Source organism: Grammomys surdaster, unplaced genomic scaffold (assembly GCF_004785775.1).
Source record: "Grammomys surdaster isolate TR1022 unplaced genomic scaffold, NIH_TR_1.0 126048, whole genome shotgun sequence".
Classification (NCBI taxonomy): Eukaryota; Metazoa; Chordata; class Mammalia; order Rodentia; family Muridae; genus Grammomys; species Grammomys surdaster.
In genome coordinates, this window is record NW_021620860.1 from 1,668,998 (window position 1) to 1,687,796 (window position 18,799).

General features: G+C 52.9%; 1 protein-coding gene across 1 annotated transcript; it reads left to right on the forward strand.

The window, feature by feature from the left end:
• The first annotated feature begins 364 nt into the window (after positions 1–364).
• Positions 365–17,327, forward strand: Stac2 (SH3 and cysteine rich domain 2). Its single transcript, XM_028755081.1, has 11 exons — positions 365–930; positions 9,866–10,172; positions 10,786–10,883; positions 11,025–11,115; positions 11,683–11,795; positions 11,886–11,958; positions 12,052–12,113; positions 12,527–12,624; positions 12,914–12,965; positions 13,283–13,420; positions 15,888–17,327. Exons 1-11 carry the CDS (start codon positions 841–843, stop codon positions 15,990–15,992), a joined length of 1,227 nt encoding a protein of 408 aa, XP_028610914.1. The 5' UTR covers positions 365–840; the 3' UTR covers positions 15,993–17,327.
• Positions 17,328–18,799: the final 1,472 nt, after the last annotated feature.

The window sequence follows — 18,799 nt, forward strand, 5'->3', positions numbered from 1 at the left end:
AATGGGCTGAACGGGTCTTTTCCTCTGCCAAGGTGCGGCATCTTCCCGTGTGCACTATCAGAACGCTGTAACTTTGATTTTCCTCTCGGCTATTCTGCGGCAGCCTCGAATTATTTGCATTTCCAGACGCTACTATCATCGTCCCAGCCCTCCTTCAATTTTGTACCCCCACCCCCACCCCATCTCGGGTTTTTCAGTGTAAAACTACCCCTCCACTTCTTTACCCTCCAAACCCCTCCCCATCTTGTCGAGCCCCCCCAAGACTCCACCCAGCTGGCCCTCCTAGCCACCACCGCAGCCAATAGCTGAGAACCTTGATTTGCATAGCTGCGCGGGGGCGCGGCGGAGGGAAGGGGGAGGGACCAGGCGACCTCCTAAATCAAAGTTGGGAGGCTAGGACTGGGCGGAGGGGCCGCCGGGTGCAGGGCTGGGGCCAGCGCGGGGAGGGGGAGGGAGATGGGGGGCGGGCGCAGAGGACAGCGGAGCGGGCCAGACTCGGACAGCTCCATCGCTCCCTGGCTCTGCACATCCACGCATCCCTACTTCCCTCCTCCCGCGGAGCGCAGCATCCTCTGCAGACCCTTGGTCCTCACACCCCGGGTCGTCCCGCTCCCGCGGCTCGGTGTAATTGCCTCCCTCTCCCCTGCCACGCCAACAACTTTCTCCCCTGGTGCCTGGGGTTAGTGGGCTGCTTTGCCTGAAAGGTTTCTCCTGGGGTCACTGGAGAGCAGCCCCTGGAGAAAGGCTTGAGAGTCCCAAAGAGACGCCCGCCACTCACAGCCTGCCCCCGGCGGGCCTGCCGTCGGGTCTCCGCACCCTCTCTTCCTTTGTACCCCAACCATGACCGAAATGAGCGAGAAGGAGAATGAACCGGATGACGCGGCCACCCATACCCCTCCAGGGACCGTCTCCACCCTCCAAGAAACCAAGGTAAGTCGTGGGGCGCGAGGCCTGGCCCCGCCCGGGCATCTCTGACTTGGAGCGCTGATCACAGTGGCTGGGTCCCTTTGGGGTCACGGAAGCTAAACGGGGCCCGCGTGATTCCTAAGGCTGCGCGCCGTGCCGGGGAGGGAGGAGAGGGTTCGCGACCAGGGGACCCGAGGAGCAGATCACACGAGCACGACCCGCCAGAACGCGCGAGGCGCCGACGCGCTCCGGCTCCCTCCTGGGCGGTTGTAACTCGGCTTTGTTGGAGGGAATCGGCGCAGCGGAGGCGCAGGGCGTGTGTGGCCGTGTGTAACGGGTGTGGGCCGGTGTACGCGCGCGTGTGTGCGTGCGGGGCGCACCCCTCCCGGGGCCGCCAGATCGCTGTCTGCGGCTCCCCGGGCCCCCTCTCTCCAGCCTCTCTGAATTCCTAGTCACAACCGTCTCCTCTCTGTGCGTGCAGACTCTCCGGTTCTCTTTGCTTCCCTACGTGCTTCTCCGTGTGTCTCCGGCGTCCCTCTCTGACCCTCAGCAGCCTGGCACGCACCTCGCGGACCGGTCAGGCTGGGGGCCCGAAAGGCCGCGGCCCCGGGCGCGCAGCTTTCAAGCCGGTGCTGGGGGCTGCGGCAGCGCGGGCCGTCGGTGGCGGGAGGGGACCCGGAGTGTTGCGGCTCCAGAGCCAGAGGCGGCCCCACCCCCCGCTAGGAGAACGGGGAGAGGGGAGGAGAGAGGGCAGAATCGAAAGAAGAAGTCATCGTAATTAATGAATGTCATAATTAACCCTAATTATGTATGATTGTTACTCTTGCGGGAGTCACAATGAATAAATTATTCTCCTATGAAGGCAGGCGGAGCCCAGACTGCGGGCTCTGAAAGGGGTGGGGGAGGCCGTCGCTCACATTCCATCTCCCACCCTTTGGAGTCTGCCCCCTCCCCAACTTCTAGGTGCTCCTGAAGTTCTGTGGGAAGCTACCTGAGCGCCCGGGAATGGGAAGAGAGGACACTGTGGGAGGGAGCCCTCTCCCCTCCCTAGACTTCAGGCCAAGACTTCCTCCTTTCTCCCTTCCACCCTGGTGTTTGTTACCATCCTGGTCCTGTGACCAGGGTGGTGAGAACCAGAAATGGGCGGTGTCTTGAGGCTCTCTGGGGCCCCAGGCTCCTACATCGCACTTCCCACGGACCATCTTTCTTCTCTGTCCATCCTGATGACCCCTCAGAATGTGAGGTTAAATCAAGGTCAAGGTCATCACCGCGGTGAGCACGGGGAGTTGAGCAGGGTTAGCACTGAGTCTTCCTGAAGCTATCCAGGTAGCTACCCTGTGCCTGCACTCGGGGACTCTGCTACTCTCCATCTCCAAGTCTCTTGGTTTTGAGACCAGCAGTCTTGCTAAGTATCCTCAGCTGGACTAGAAGTCACTGTGTACCCGAGGTTGGCCTCAAACTTTTGACCATTTTCCTCTACCTCCAGAGAGCTAAAATCGTAGCTGTGAGCCACCATACTTGGGTCCCTCACATCCAAGACTTCAGTACACGCTTGGCCTTCTCCTTTCTCTAAAAATTAGACTCTGGCTCCTGGTTCACATTTTATACCCTTTACCGTGCCAAATGTCTCCTAGAAAGGAATGAACAGGGAGGATATTGCTTGGGTTACCTGCGACATACAAGAGGGATTCTGGGAGCTGGACCTCAGGCTCACCTGCCCTGTTGTCATCCTGAGCAGATAGCCTCCTGCTCTCTCTCTAGAGTCTGGAGGGGCTCCCAGTGCCTGTCATAGAGAACCTGTCAGCTCCTGCCCCTCAGGAGTCCCCAAGGCAGGCAGGAGCCTAGAATGGTGCTGCCTCAGCAAACCCACAGGCTGCAAGCTCAGCTGTGTGAGGAGGGGAGTCAGACCCTGATAGAGCTGTATCTCTTTCCTCCAACCCAAGGACCCCGCAATGTCATCTGCTCTAGGTCTGCGCCACAGAAGGTCTGGAGGAGATGGACTGCACAGCGGACCCCGTCTCTGCCAAGCCATTTGGGTCCCCAGCCTTGGCCCCTTTTGTCCTTGTGTAACACTCTGAAATGACCTCACAGGCAGTCCTGGGGGACGGGGGTGTCAAGGGGCTGCTGTGTAGGGCAGAGGTGGGCAGGGAAGGAACTCAGGGCTTTTTGTCAGCCTCCTTCAGCCTTACCAAAGAAGCTTGTGTATCTAGACTCTGAATGGAAAGACGGAAAAGGTGCTGCCTACCTAACTCTGTGTGAGGCAGATTCAGCACTGGGCCAAGTGCCCAGGAGTCATGAGCTTGGTGTTCCCAGGCATTTCCTGACAGCCTGAACCCAGCTTCCTACTTAGTCTATGGCAGGGTCTCCGTCCTGTACCCAGCCTGCTCAGCAATCTCCTAGGCAGGACCACTCTCTTAGGATTCTCTTTTATCCAATAATATTCTTATCACCTCCTCTGGTGTCATCCAGGAAGACCCCACCACGCCTGTTTTGCCGTCTGAGTCATTTTTGCCACATCCGACACCACCCACTGCCAGCTGCCTAGGACTGCTTCAGGAGATGGCATGGGGAACTGAAGGGAAAAGGAGCCTCCAGGGAACTTCTTGGGAGAGGACACTGGTGGGGTGGGCTCCTGCTCTAAGAAGCCATTAAGAACAGACCTGGTGACCTAGGCCACATATCAGACAGTCTACAGGTGCCTGGGAGGGAACCAGACCCAAGTGAAACAGCTTGCTGAAGTGTTTCAGAAATGGGCCCATGCAGAGGACACACCAAGATAGCTGGTGGGGTTTGGTGAGATCCTTATCAATGTCTTAATTACTGTTCTATGGCAGTGACTTGACCTCGACAAGTCTTATTAAAAAAAGAAAATTTCATTGGGGCTGGATTACTGGATTACAGGTTCAGAAGTTTAGTCCGTTATCACGGAGAGAAGCATGCCAGTGTGAGGGCAGACGTGGTGCTAGAGAAAGAGATGAGAGTTCTACATCTGAATCGGCAAGCAGCAGGAAGAGAGACACTGGGCCTGGCTGGAGCTACTAAAACCTCAAAACCCAAGCCAGACACACACACACACACACACAAACATACACATACATTTCCTCCAACAAGGCCACACCTCCTCCAACAAGGCCACACCTCCTCCAACAAGGCCACACCTCCAGTAGTGCCACTCCCTACAAGTCTATGGGGGCCATTTTTATTCAAGCCACATCAGGTAAGAGTCGTTACCATCAATCCTGATGACCTGAGGTCAATCCCTAGAACCCACCAACATGATGGAAAGAGAGAACCAACTCCCACAAGTTGTCTTCTGACCTCCACACGTGTCACAGGATGCTCATGACAGCTGCAGAAACCAGGACTCTAAGAAGCTGGACTGCCTGGCCTGACAGAGTCAGCCATTTGACAGCTCTGTCCCATCCCTCCCTCTGGCCAAAGCCCTTGACATCTGCCAGCCAACCCAGGTGGCGATTCTTTCTCCCTTCTCTGCCTGCCTGGATCTGGAGCCCACAGCTGAGTTAGGAAATCAGCAGGCAGAGTGGAGACTGCCCTGATACAGGGAACGCTGTGTTCCAGACGCCTCCAGTCCCCATGCAGAGGTGGCTGCTGGCACTGAACCCCGGGGAGGGGGTATACCAATAAAGGGCACAGGCTACAGCTGGAGGGAGGGACTCAGATTTACAGGAATCAATCTGGGAGTAACAGCCTCGGGAGGGGAACATGACTGAAGTCTTCACATATTGATTGGAATGTCCGATGTGGCGAGAATAGCCCAGCCAGAGCCAAGAGAGGAATGGGGGTGACAGGCAAAAGTCACAGGGAGCCAGGTTTCACCACTATATAGGGAAGTACTTCCTAGCAACTGCCATTGTCCAAAGATGGAATGACTATTCACAAGGGGGTGTGCTTCCCATCACAAGAAGTGACCAAGAGCCACTCATTCAGAGACAATGTGGTCAGAGAAATGTGGTGGGGTGGGTTGGGGACTGGTCTGGGTGTCCGGTCTTTCTGATCTCTTCTAATCCTGAATAACTCGATTGGCCCAATAGACAAATCCACGGAACAGCTAAGGAAAGGAAGGCAGAAGACCCAGGCAGGTTCAAGGCCTGGGTCTTCTGGTTACTTCAAGGCTACTCCTGGTTATTTGACCTGAGCAGCCTGAGCCACCATCCAGTTCTTGACTCTGCTATTTGCCAGCTGGGACTCAGAGCAGGGCAGGGGGTGAGGGTGTAAGCCCTTTAAGCTCCACCCCTCATCTGAACCATGGGTCAATGATGGTCGCCCCAGTGGACAGCACTGCATTCGGTGTGTGTCAGGTGCTAGCCCAGATCCAGCCTTCTAATGCTGAGAACCCTTTATGGGACCAAATTTCTGATTGGCTGATCTGTTTGGACCCAGAGCTTTGCATTACCCAAGGAGCACCCAGTGTTGGCCTCCTTGTTCTTGGATGTGGGGAAACTGAGGCTCAGAGAGAGGAAGTAAAGTGATTTACACTCAGATAGCAGGTTGGTTTTGCCCTGTCCCCAGCAGCACTGGTGGCAGAGGGGGGCAGGAAGGGTAGAATAATATTCATTCCCCTCTTGGACCCCATCAAAGCCCCACAGCCCCGTTTGGTGCTGGGAGCCACAGCCTGACCCGGGCAGGTATGTGTAAGCTAGTTAGTTTTTCATTGCCTTTCTGGCTCGCCACCTCTGCTCCTGCGCACAGGCATCTGGGGCCCTAGGCCTCGCTTCTCATAGAAACACAAAGAAGCCCACTGTGCTGTCCAGGAAGCTGAGCTTGGAAGCAAATGAACAACTTAGTGTGCCAGACACCCCAGGGCTCTGACCTCCCAGCTGGCATACTCCAGCTGGCCTTGTGCCCAAACATCCCCTCTGCTGCTCTCTCCATTTTGCTGCCTGCTGGCCTCTGGGAAGCTGGAGGGGCCACTACTCCATCCCTTTGGCATACACAGGTGCTAGGCAGTCAGCCACAGCACACAGGCTGCCTAGCATGCCAGCTGGGGACCCTGGCCAAGACTCCCTGCCTGGAGCCAGGCCTCAGCCCCCCTTTTCTATTGCTGGTAAAAGAGAGTGGGCAGGAATAAGGTAGCTGTCTACAGGATGAGAGAGCGGCCAGGCTCTGGATAAGGAGCTCACCATACCTTGCTCTGCACAGACGCCAAGAGTCTGTATCTGAGAGAGGAGTGTAAAGAACTCCAGCCTCAGAGCACCTCAGCTCTGTCAGTGATGTATTTGGCACAGGCAGAGTGACTAAGTACCTACTGTGTGCTGGGACCCTCGAGGAAGGAGATGACAGGGCCTCTGCCTCATTCAGCCTTAGATGGGGCTAGAAGTTGACAAGAGGAAGCTGCACTGATGCAGTTCTGTCCTAAGGCAAGGCCAGAAAGCACCAGAGAAGGAAAGACACCTAGCTTCTGAGGGAAAGGCTCTTCTCAGACAGGGAGGGTCCCTGGAAGTGTGGAAGGCAGGGAAAGCAGTATGAGTATCAAAACTCTCAGGCATAGGGAAGTTTCCTGGTGTCAGCTCCAGGAAGACATAAGTGGGAAGGACAGACATCATCTGCCCATCTGCCAGGGGTGTTCCCCGTGGGAATAAGGGTATTGAACGTCTCCTGAGGACCCAGGAAAGGTTTCTATTCTTTCTTTCTTTTTTTTTCCCCCTTCCTTTCTCCTTCTTGCTCCGGCCCCCTCTTGCTCTGGGCCCCGCTCACTCCAGGATCGAGGTTTCTTTTCTTTAAGATGGTTTCTTTTTTCTTTTTTAAATCTTGAGTATGTATGTGGGAGTTCAAGAGCCCTGAAGAGGCCAGAAGACGGTGCGGTGCCCCCCCCCCCCCCGGAGTTGGAGTTACAGGGGATTGTGAACCACCATCCTCCACAGGTGCTGGGAAGTGAACTCTGGTGCTCTGTAAGAGCAGTATCTGCTCTTAACCACTAAGCCATCTCTTTCAACCACAGAAAAGGTTTTGTAGCAAGGTCAGGGGTCATGGTCCTGGGAGCTAGCAGGGAGCCTGAACCAGACTTTGAAATAAGACAAGACAATTTTGCCGGGCGGTGGTGGCACACGCCTTTAATCCCAGAACTTGGGAGGCAGAGGCAGGCGGATTTCTGAGTTCAAGCATTTGAGGTTAGCCTGGTCTACAGAGTGAGTTCCAGGACAGCCAGGACTACACAGAGAAACCCTGTCTTGGAAAAAAAAAGACAAGATTTGGTGCTAAGCTGGCTGTAGGGGATGGACTGGGGAAAAAGTCTGGGGAAGAGAATAAGTTTTGAGGATACAGGTGTAGGGTGACTTTCCTGCTCAGTCCCACCTGCTGGGGAATACAGCAAGACCTTGTCTCACACAAACAATAACACTAGACTTTTACATGGAGTAATGGAACATGTCTTTAATTCTAGCACTCAGGAGGCAGAGGCAAATGGATCTCTGTGTTCGAGGCCAACCGGGGCTACATAGTGAGAGGCCATTTCAATATAAAACAGAATAGGGGCTAGAGAGGTAGGTCCATGGTTAAGAGCACTGGCTGCTCTTCCAGAGGTCCTGAGTTCAATTCCCAGCACCCACACATTGTCTCACAACCATATCTAATGGGATCTGAAGATAGCTACAGTATACTCATATAAATAAAATAAACCATATATAAATAAAATAAACCATATATATATATATATGAAGCTAGAAGCTAGACTCTTTTCTTTTCTTCTTAAGATGATGTCTCACGCATCTCAGATTGGCTTCAAGCTCTATGTAGCCAAGGAAGATGACCTTGAACTTTTGATCTTCCTGCCTCTATCTTCTCTGTTACTGGAAATACCAAAAGACCTGGTGTGTTTTCTATGAGTGGTTGGCCTTCATGTGTATCTGTGTACCATGTGTATGCCTGGTGCCCAGGGAGGCCAGAAGAGGGCGCTGTGTCTCTTGAGACTGGAGTAACAGACAGCCATGTGCATGCTGGGAATCAATCCAGGTTCTCAAGAACAACAAGTGTCTCTAACTACTGAGTCAATTCTCCACCCCACCCTTCCCCTGTCTGTTTTGCTTGGCCCCAAAGATTGTTGAGTTTTTATTTGTTTGTGACAAGATCTTGCTGTGTGAGAGGATCCTGCTGGCATCATACCAAGGTAGTCTTCCTGTCTTTGCCTCCCACGTACTGGGACTTCCATATTGTTTTGTTTGTTTGTTTGTTGTTTTGTTTTCTTTCTTTCTTTCTTTCTTTCTTTCTTTCTTTCTTTCTTTCTTTCTTTCTTTCTTTCTTTCTTCCTTTCTTTTTTCTTTTTGTTTTTTCGAGACAGGGTTTCTCTGTATAGCCCTGGCTGTCCTGGAACTCACTCTGTAGACCAGGCTGGCCTCGAACTCAGAAATCCGCCTGCCTCTGCCTCCCAAGTGCTGGGATTAAAGGCGTGTGCCACCACTGCCCAGTTTGTTGTTTTGTTTTTTCTTCCTTCAAATAAAGTAAGGTCTCAAGTAGCCCAGTCTGGCCTCAGACTGTGTAGCCAAAGCTGACCTTGAACTTCTGACGCTTCTGCCTCCACCTTCAGAGTGCTAGGATTACAGATGTGTGCCACGGGTCCAGTTTTATGGGATACTAGGTAATAGACCCGCAACTATGTGGGTGTCAGGCAAGCACTCTACCAACTGAGCTACACCTACCGAATACCTAGTACAATGGCACAGTGAAGTGGGGTGTGTCACAGAAAAGCTGAGAGAACTCATTGTACATCTGTGTAGGATTCCCAAGATTTACTGCTGGGGGGCTGGGCGTGTACAGAAAAAAAGTATGCTACATTTTAGTGAAGAAAAAAGAAAATATTTTTACATTGTTTCCATATAATTTCACATAGGTCTATTCTGGAAGGCTAAGGCTGTATAGTTCAATTGCTAAGAGTGTTGGCCTAGCATGCGTGAAGTCCTGAGTTTGATCTCCAGCTATGAATAAAACAGGGATAGCATTGCATCCTGTGGTCCCAGCACTTGACAAAAGTAGAAGCAGAAGGGTCAGAAGTTCAAGGTCACCTTCCTTGGCTACATAAAGTTTGAAGCCAATCTGAGATACATGAGACATTATCTGAAGAAGACAAAGAAGAAGGAGAAGGAGGAGGAGAGAGGGGAGGGTGAGGGGGAAGAGGAGGAGAGGAAGAAGAAGAAGAAGAAGAAGAAGAAGAAGAAGAAGAAGAAGAAGAAGAAGAAGAAGAAGAAGAAGAAGAAAGTCTAATATTGAATTGAGATGGGGTTTCACTGTGTAGCCCTGGCAGGACTTGAATCAGGACTTAAGATTCACCTGTCTCTGCTTCTGTTTCCTGGGTGCTGGGATTAAAGGTGCTGTATCCCACCCTGCAAAAGTCTACTTTTGCCGGGCGGTGGTGGCGCACGCCTTTAATCCCAGCACTTGGGAGGCAGAGGCAAGTGGATTTCTGAGTTCGAGGCTAGCCTGGTCTACAGAGTGAGTTCCAGGACAGCCAGGACTACACAGAGAAACCCTGTCTCGAAAAACCAAAAAAAAAAAAAAAAAAAAAAAAAAAAGTCTACTTTTATTGTTTGTTTGAGACAACATTTTGCAGTCTAGCCCAAGTTGTCCTCAAACTTCTGACCGTCCTATTGCCATTCCCCGAGTGTTGGCATTACAAATTGTGCCATTACATCCAGCCAAAGTCTAGATTTGTGCTGTTGTTTGTTTTGGGGGGTTGCGGGGTTGGAAAGGTGGGGGTGATATGATGCTGGCTTCACTGGGTCAGCCTTAACTTGCTGGAGGAGACCAGCAGCCATGCCCTGGCCACTTGACTTCCATAGTCTTCATCACTAATAAGCTGGTGCCTGCCCAGCTAGAACTCCCATAGAATTCCCTGCCAGCTCCCGTGAGCTCTGGGACCTCTGGTCTCCTGCTGCCTCCACAGGTGACACAGGGCGCCTCCGTGCTCAGCCCTCCAGCCAGGAACTCATAGCCCGCCTTCTTTTCCCAGCTCCAGCGATTTAAGCGCTCCCTCTCCCTCAAAACCATCCTTCGAAGTAAGAGTGTGGAGAACTTCTTCCTTCGCTCAGGCTCTGAGCTGAAGTGCCCCACCGAGGTGCTGCTGACGCCGCCAACCCCACTGCCTCCTCCCTCTCCACCACCTGCATCCACAGACAGGAGTCTACCCACCCCAACACCCTCCCCATGCCCAGTCCCTCGCCCCTTGGCACCACTCAAACCAGTGAGGCTGCACAGCTTCCAGGAACATGTCTTCAAGAGAGCCACCCCTTGTGAGCTGTGCCACCAGCTCATCGTGGGTAGGTATCTACCTGGGCCCTGTGGCAGGCTGGTGGGCAGCTGGGAATAAGCCTTGGAACTGCCTGACATCGGAGTATCACAAAGCAGGGTCACACTACCAACCGTGTTTCTCTCTCTGGGGAGACAAATGATGTTGGGTGGGGGCTGGGCTTTGGGTCATTGCTGGAGCACTGGCCTAGCATGTACTCGTCCTTGAATTCTGTATTGCCAACTCTGGGAAAGAACAATAGAGTCATGAGTGGTGGTTGTACCCGCTGTTGCTCCAGACTCACATGTTGGCTTTCCTGCTGCTGCTGCTAGCATCTTCACTGTAGGAGGGAGAGGAGCCAGGCCCTGAAGCCCAGCACAAAATCATTAAGCATCTGCTGCCTTTCCCTCACACCCCTCTCCAAGGGTTTTGTTTGTTTGTTTGTTTTTTGTTTTTCAAGACAAGGTTTCCCTATGTACACCTGAGTGTCCTGGAACTCACTCTGTAGACCAGGCTAGCCTCAAACTCAGGCATGCACCACCACCACTGCCACCCCTGGGCCCTTAGCCAGGCTTTTTGTTGATGTTGTTCCTTGTCTATGGGAATGTCCCACTTCCTCTTGCTGAACCCACAATCTCTTCTAGGAAACTCCAAGCAAGGCTTGCGATGTAAGACATGCAAAGTCAGCGTTCACCTCTGGTGCTCCGAGGAGATCTCCCACCAGCAATGCCCGGGCAAGACAGTGAGTGAGAGATGTCACTCGATAGAACGGCTGAATGGAGGGTGGCTCAAGGCTGGCTCCTGTGGGGTGGCCCCGGGGTTGGGCAGGGCCAAGCCCTCCGTAGGTCAGTGTGTCTCTCTGTTTTCTCTCCTTTCACCTCAGTCCACATCTTTCCGACGCAACTTCAGCTCCCCACTCCTGGTGCATGAGCCGCCACCCGCCTGTGCCATGAGCAAAGAGTCCCCACCTACCGGTAAGTGACCCACACTCTAGGGGCCCCAGTTCTCAGAGGTCCTGTAAGGAATCCACACATTTCTCAGTTCCGTACCTGAGTCACACAGGCGTTGCCTATTCCTGGCACTCCCTACTCCCCTTCCCTGGATGCTCTTGCCCTGAGTGTGGGCTCCGTTTATTGATTTTTTCCATTCATCTCTCAAACAGCAATTTATTGAGCACCTACTTAGTTTGAGGCACTGAGCCAGACACTGAGACAGCACTGAAGGAGGTGAGACTGAGTTGGATGTGGAGTTCCATGCCAGGCATCCCAACAATTAGAAGACAGAGGAAGGAGGAGAAGGAGTTCAAAGCCACCGTTGCTACATAGAGTCTAGAGCGCTATGAGACACTGTCTTAAACACCAAATACTAAGAACGCATAAATAGAGCTGGTTTGGCTTAGGGTTAAGTTAGCTCAGCAAGTAAAGCCCCTTGCCACCAAACCTGGGGACATGAGTTCTATTCTTGGGACCCACATAATGGAGCTTCAGGGTGACTCCAGGTTGGCAGCTGGGTGCCAGGCATTGAAGGTAGATGCTCTGCAGGAACCAGTGGGAAGGTGGACCCAGTTTATGAGACCCTGCGCTATGGCACTTCCCTGGCCCTGATGAACCGATCCAGCTTCAGCAGCGCGTCCGAGTCCCCCACACGGAGCCTGGTATGCTGGGCACAGAAGGGGAGGCCTGGGGGAGGGTACTGGAGCATGATGGTGGGCTGAGGGGCTGTTCCTCCTCCTGCTTCCCCCCAGAGTGAGCGTGATGAGCTAACAGAAGATGGGGAAGGCAGCATCCGCAGCTCCGAAGAGGGGCCTGGTGACAGCGGTAAGCCAGGGTGAGAAGGCCTCAGGGACAGGAACAGAGTGGGGGAGGTATTTCTTGAAGCTTCACATCTTGGCCTGATCTTGCCGTTTCCAGTATTCATAGCACCAGCAGAGAGTGAAGGCTCAGGACCAGAGGAGAAGAGCCCTGGACAGCAGGTATGCCTGGGGTTAGCTTGGAACCCCGGGCCAGGGTGGGAAGGAATGTCACTCCTTGTCATCGATCAATATGTACAGCACACTCCATAGGGCGCTGACTGCTTCCTCCCTCCTGTGTCCTCAGGCCCCAGAGAGAGGCCACAGTCAAGAAAGGAGCCGAGAAGATTGGGAGGGGTCTCCACTATGTATCACTCCACCCAGGCTCTCCCAAGGGCAGGCCATTCTTGAATGCAGCAGACAGAGGGTGTCTTCCCTCTCTAGATCAGGGCCCCCACCCAGGGTTGGGAAGATACACATTAGGCCCTATTCTGTCCTACGTCACAGACCCCCAGGCAGGCTTGCATAGTCACAGCAAGTAGACACTGGGTGGAGTAAGGATATGACCCACCGCTGACCCAGAACGTTCCCTACAGCCCCCAAAGCTGCCCCTGCGGAAGGACGTGGGGCCCATGTACTCCTACGTTGCCCTCTACAAGTTCCTGCCCCAGGAGAACAACGACCTGGCTCTGCAGTAAGTCCTTTCTGTGGTCTAGTCCCGCTGCTCCTGCCTAACCCCTACTGACCTTGGAACGTAGGGCGATGGGACCTTTGCTTCTTGTGCATCTAATTCCGTACTCAGAGAGGCTGGGGCTGCCCGGGGTGATTGGTGTAGTGTCCTGTCTCCTGCCCAATTCTGGGCTGTTTCAGGGAGCCTGGTGTATTCTCAGTGCCTCTAAGGGCACTGAGAATCCTTTCCCACTGGAGAGGGGAATGCAGGGCACCTGGGTACCCACATGCTGCCCCAGGTCTCTCTTTCCCAGGCCTGGAGATCGGATCATGCTGGTGGATGACTCCAACGAAGACTGGTGGAAGGTACCATGGCAGGATGGATCTGGGGTGCTGGGGGGCTCTGAGAGCTGTGATTCCATCTTCCCTTCAGGGTTCCTCCAGTGGCTTGCCCAGACCAAGTTCAGGGCCAACCCTTGGGTCTTCTTGTCAGTTTCCCTCCCCCTCTATCAACTCCCCTTACCCACCCTATAGCCTGCCAAGGCCAGAAGCCAAGCCCAGCTAGGGGCTGGAATGAGGAGAGGAGGTCTGGAGGACGAGGGTCCTGGCTCTCAGTAGGAACTGGGTCCAGAGAAGAATGGGGAGAAAGCGAACGCTTCGGCTCACTGACACCTCATCCCCAGGGCAAGATTGGCGACCGGGTTGGCTTCTTCCCAGCCAATTTTGTGCAGCGGGTGAGGCCAGGAGAGAATGTTTGGCGATGCTGTCAGCCCTTCTCTGGAAACAAGGAGCAGGGTTACATGAGCCTCAAGGAGAACCAGGTGGGTGCCAGGGCCCTGCCGGGATTCAGGCATGAAGTATATCCTGAGTGAGGGTGTCAAGTGCCCCACAGCGGGGTCTGAAGGGTACAAGCAAGGGAGCAAGCAGGTTAGAGAGGAAGACGCTAGAGCAGGGGATGCTCTGTAGTCCGTAGCTGGGGTGCTGATGGACTGCTTGCTCCATCATACACTGGGCATGGTGGCACATACCTGTAACCTAGCTTAAGCCAGAAGGATTGTCTTGGGTCTAAGGCTATATAGCAACTGGACGGTGGTGGTGTAGACCTTGGAGGCTGAAGTAGAAGGATTTCTTTGGGTTTGAGGTCAACCTGGTCTACAGAGTGAGTTCCAGGACAACCAGGGCTACACAGAGAAACCCTGTCTTGAAACAAACAAACAAAAACAAAAACCAAAGATTGGCCGGGTGGTGGTGGCGCACGCCTTTAATCCCAGCACTTGGGAGGCAGAGGCAGGCGGATTTCTGAGTTCGAGGCCAGCCTGGTCTACAGAGTGAGTTCCAGGACAGCCAGGACTACACAGAGAAACCCTGTATCAAAAAACAAAACAAAAACAAACAAACAAACAAACAAACAAACAGACTACACAGTGAGACCCCACCTCTAAAAGACAAAAGCAAATGAACAACAAAGGGATGGGATGGTAAGTCCTCCCTGGGGACTTGAGCTGGTAGCTGACTGATGTCAGAGGCAACTGGAATAAAACAGAACACTGAATTATGAATTCACAGGCTTGGCTATTTTCTGTTGTTTGTTTTTAATTTATCTTTTATGTGTAGGAGTGTTTTATCTGCATGTATTTCTGTTTGTGTGTGCATGCCTGGTGTCCACAGAAGCCAGAAAAGGGCCTTGGATCCCCTGAGACTGGAGTCACAGATAGCTGTGACCTGCCATGTGGGTGGTGGGAATTGAACCTGGGTCCTCTTAACCCAGTGGTCCTCAAGCTTCCTAACACTATGACTCTTTGATACAGTTCCTCAGGAGAACCCCAACTATAAGATTATTTCATCACTACGTCATAACTGTAATTTTGCTACTGTTAAGAATTGTAATGTAGGGCTGGAGAGATGGCTCAGTGGTTAGGAGCACAGACTGCTCTTCCAAACGTCCTGAGTTCAATCCCTAGCAACCACATGGTGGCTCACAACCATCTATAATGGCATCTGATACCCTTTTCTGGTATGTCTGAAGATAGCTACAGTGTATTCACAGGCATTAAATAAATAAATTAATTAATAAATTAATTAAATATTAAAAAAAGAATTGTAATGTAGCTGGGCTGGTGGCACACACCTTTAATCTCAGCACTCAGGAGGTAAAGGCAGGTGGATCTCTGTGAGTTCAAGGCCAGCCTAATCTATAAAGAGAGTCCAGGACAGTCAGGGTTACCCAGAGAACACTGTCTGGAAAAACAAAACAAAACAAAACAAAATAAAACAACAACAACAAAATAAAAAAAACAAAAAAACAAAAGAATCTGATATGCAGGATATTTGATATTTGTTGAGGACCTCTGAGATCTAAGCATTGATCTATCTCTCCAGACCTTGCTTTTTATTTTATTTTATTTTTTTCCTTTTCGAGACAGGGTTTCTCTGTGTAGTCCTGGCTGTCCCGGAACTCACTCTGTAGACCAGGCTGGCCTCGAACTCAGAAATCTGCCTGCCTCTGCCTCCCGAGTGCTGGGATTAAAGGTGTGCGCCACCACTGCCTGGCTTAACTTATTTTATATACATTGATGTGAATGTGAGGGTGTCAGATACCCTAGAACTGGAGTTACAGACAGTTGTTAGCTGCCATGTTGGTACTGGGAATCAAACCCAGCTCCTCTGGCAGAGCAGCCAGGGCTCTTAACCACTGAGCTGAGCTATCTCTCCAGCCCTTGCCTTTTGTTTTTATTACCCAGCATTTTACTATGTAGCTCTAGCCCTAGCTGGCCTGGAATTCTCTATGTAGGCCAGGCTGGCCTTGAACTCACATACATCTGCACACTTCTGCTTGTTTTTATTAGACAGTGTTTTATATGTAGTCCTAACCCTGGGTGGCCAGCCTAGGACTCACTATGTAGGCCAGGCTGGCCTTAAACTCAAACATCTGCTCACCTTTGCCTCCTGAGTGCTAGGACTTAGTGTGCCCCTGGCTAGTTTAAGTACTAACTATGCCCTCTGGCTTGCTGGGTCACCTCATGCTAGCCCTTTCCCCTCTGCCACCTTCTCCGTGACATGGGATCAGGACTGGACGTTGGTTTAACTGATCACCAGGGTCAGCTCTGATGCTGACCTGCCGCTTGCTTGCTATCCCCTGGGTCCTGGTCTGCTGCTGCTGCCTCTAGGATCTGCCTGCATCAGCTCTATCCACAAGATTTATGCCAGCCCTGCCCTCCCCTGGGGCGTGTCCTTTTGAGTCATGAGCAGTACTCATTCCTGGTCTCTTCTCTCTCTGTTTCCACTCAGATCTGCGTAGGCGTGAGCAGAAGCAAGGATAGTGATGGCTTCATCCGCGTCAGCAGTGGCAAGAAGCGGGGTTTGGTGCCAGCCGACTCCTTGGCAGAGATCTGACAGAAACCGAGAGAACCCAGATGCTACCCCTGCCCATGCCTGGCTCTTGCTTCTGGCCTGAGAAGGAAGCGGGCATCCTTCCTCTCCCTGTCTTTCTCCTAAGCGTCACCTGCCCCCACTTAGGAGCCTTCTGCACTGAGGAAGGTTTTATTTCTTGGGTGGGGTATCCTGAATGGGGTGATCTTCTGGGGCTTGGGGGAAAGGAGTCAAAAGCGGGAAGAAACAAGGAAGCTACAGGTAGGTCCACTCAGAGCCCAAGCACCACCTAGTCGGGTTGCCATAGCGAGACCCACCCTAGGGAGTCACCTGCTGTCTTCCAGAGACTACCTGCCCATACTACCTTTGCATGCCTGGCTCCTCTCTGCCCACAGCCTTTGCTTGGGTCTGTGTTATCCACCCCTTTGCAAGTGGGGCCTTGAGAGAGGACCTGTTGGTGTTCCTCAGCCCTCCCCTCTTGCTTGAGAAGACGCTGAGGACTATGGGAGAGCTCTAAGTTAACCACCGGTCACTCCTTCAATTCTCAGGAAAGTTCAGGAATCTTTCCAATTACTTGAAACCTGGGCGACAGAGCAGGGCCAGGGCTGAGGGCTGGAAGGGATGTAACATGTAGGAGTGGTTCCATTGAAGACAGTCCCCACAGAACTGTCTCATTCTCCTTTGTCTACTAGAAATCGGTGTCCAAGAGCAGTCTGGACAAAGACCCAGTTGAGAACGAGACACTGGTCCCTGCTTGGTCAAACGTTTCACTGTTAGGACTCCAGAAATCCCTACCACTAGAAGCAGACAGCTAGGGGTGTCAGATGGCGAGGCCTGGTTTCTCTAAGAGCCCTGATGTCAGATGGACCAAAGGTACCTTCTCGATGGGCTCTACAGGGTCCACCCCTTGGAGGAATTCCTTGGGAGATTGAGGAAAGATATGGAAAGTTCTTTTTGGCCACCATCAGATGACAGTCTAGGAACCCTTAGCCCTCCTGGCAGGACAAAGGACCTCTTCCTCAAAGGCTGCTTTTTTTTTCCCCTGGTGCCAGCCCTCCTCAGTCCAAGCTCAGACCCTCCTTTTATGCCTTGATCCTGTCAGCCAATGCCACCCCCTGTGCTGGGCACAGCCACACCTTCCATACAATGAGAGGACATCGATTCTCTACTCAACACACCTTGCCCCACTTTTTCCCCTAAAAGGGGACTAAAGCCACACTGCCCTCTTTGCTGCCATGAGGCCCCCCCACAGCAAAGTCCCCGGGGCGGGCCCAATGCCCACTGTACATGAGGCTGCATGACGGGTCGGTGGGGGCCTTGCTGAGCCCCCAGACCCATAATTAAATGTTTCTTGTCTCAGCTCGCCTGCTCTGTGTCTGATTGGGATAGAGGTATTGACCTCTGAGAGGAAGGGCATCAGAGCAGGGTGTGCTAGCTTGGGGACCACAGAAAGATGCTGAAGGACCCTAGGAAGGCAGGAAACAAAGTCAGGCCCGGGAGGGGCTGAGGTCACTTCTAGGTTCTACGTGCACTTGAATCGCGCAGGGGACTGACCCACAGTGACCTTGTTGACGCAGACCTGCACGCTTCGCCTTCAGGGGCCACCTCTCCCTGCATCCCCTGAGCCGGAGATTCAAATGTGGTGGAGGGGACAGTGGAGGACGCTGGGGCCAGGAGATGACTCAGCAGCGTCCGTCATCAGATGCCTGGCCTGGGGGGAGGGGAGGAGGAGGAGGGAGCGGTGGGGAGACGGGTCGCGCAAGCCCCTCGGGGGGCTGCCACCCACCTGCTCCAGCCAAGCGGCCGCCTTCCCGCGCCTGCCCGGCCGCGTCACCCGCGCGGCTCGCGTGTCCTGAGCTATTTATAGGAGCAAGGGGGGGAGCAAGCGAGCCCGAGGCTACTGCGGGAGTGCCAGGGCAGTGTTGGTGATGCCAGACCGCAGAAGGTGGGACTCTGCCTGTCTTGACAAGTACCCGCTACTCCATCGGAGTCTGGGTCCCCATCTCCCTGCTGTCTGGGACCAAACTGTGGCGCCTCCTCCTTAAGCATCCTTTGGGCCCCTTCATCCAGTGAAAGCAATAGAGATTGAGGGTGGAGAGAAAAGAATGACAGGCCTCTTCTAGAATTCCTCGACCTGGACCTGGAACACATATACTCACACACCAATCTGATGTTTTGTTTTTGTTTTTTGTTTGGAATTGGGGTCTTGTTTTGAATCAGTAATGTCCTACTTCAGCCTCTCAAGTGCTGGGATTGCAGGTAGAAGGCACCACACCTGCCTCTGAAGACTGTAGCTAGACTTATGTAATTCAGTCATCTACTCTTGAATTTCCTGACCAGCATCAGTGCGCCTCTGTAGTAGCTGAGATTACTGGTGTGCAGCACCATGCCTGCCTGGAAGAAGAATTCACATAATTCACCAGGTGTGGCCCACGGAGCATGCTAGGAACCTCATACTCTTTGGTCCCCTCAATAACTGTGACCATGCTGAACCCTTTGACAGATGAGGACATTACGGTAGAGATGGTAAGTTGTTTACCAGAAGTCATCCACTCTATACAGAACAACTCACCCCCTTTTACACTTAGGAAAACTGATGCCTATTGAAAACTAATGACTTGTCCAGGATTACCAAGCAATCAGGTGCCCAGACATCTTACTGCCCTGCCCTGTGTCCCTCAGTGCCACCACGATAGAGAACAGCCTGAGGTGGCTGGGCCAGGAGCTCTAGAGATGGATGTTCCCAACTTCACTAGAGACAAGTGAGAATTCAAGCCTTATGCATACCCAGTGTCTGCCACCAGCCAGCAGCTGGTCTGGACCCCCTCCCC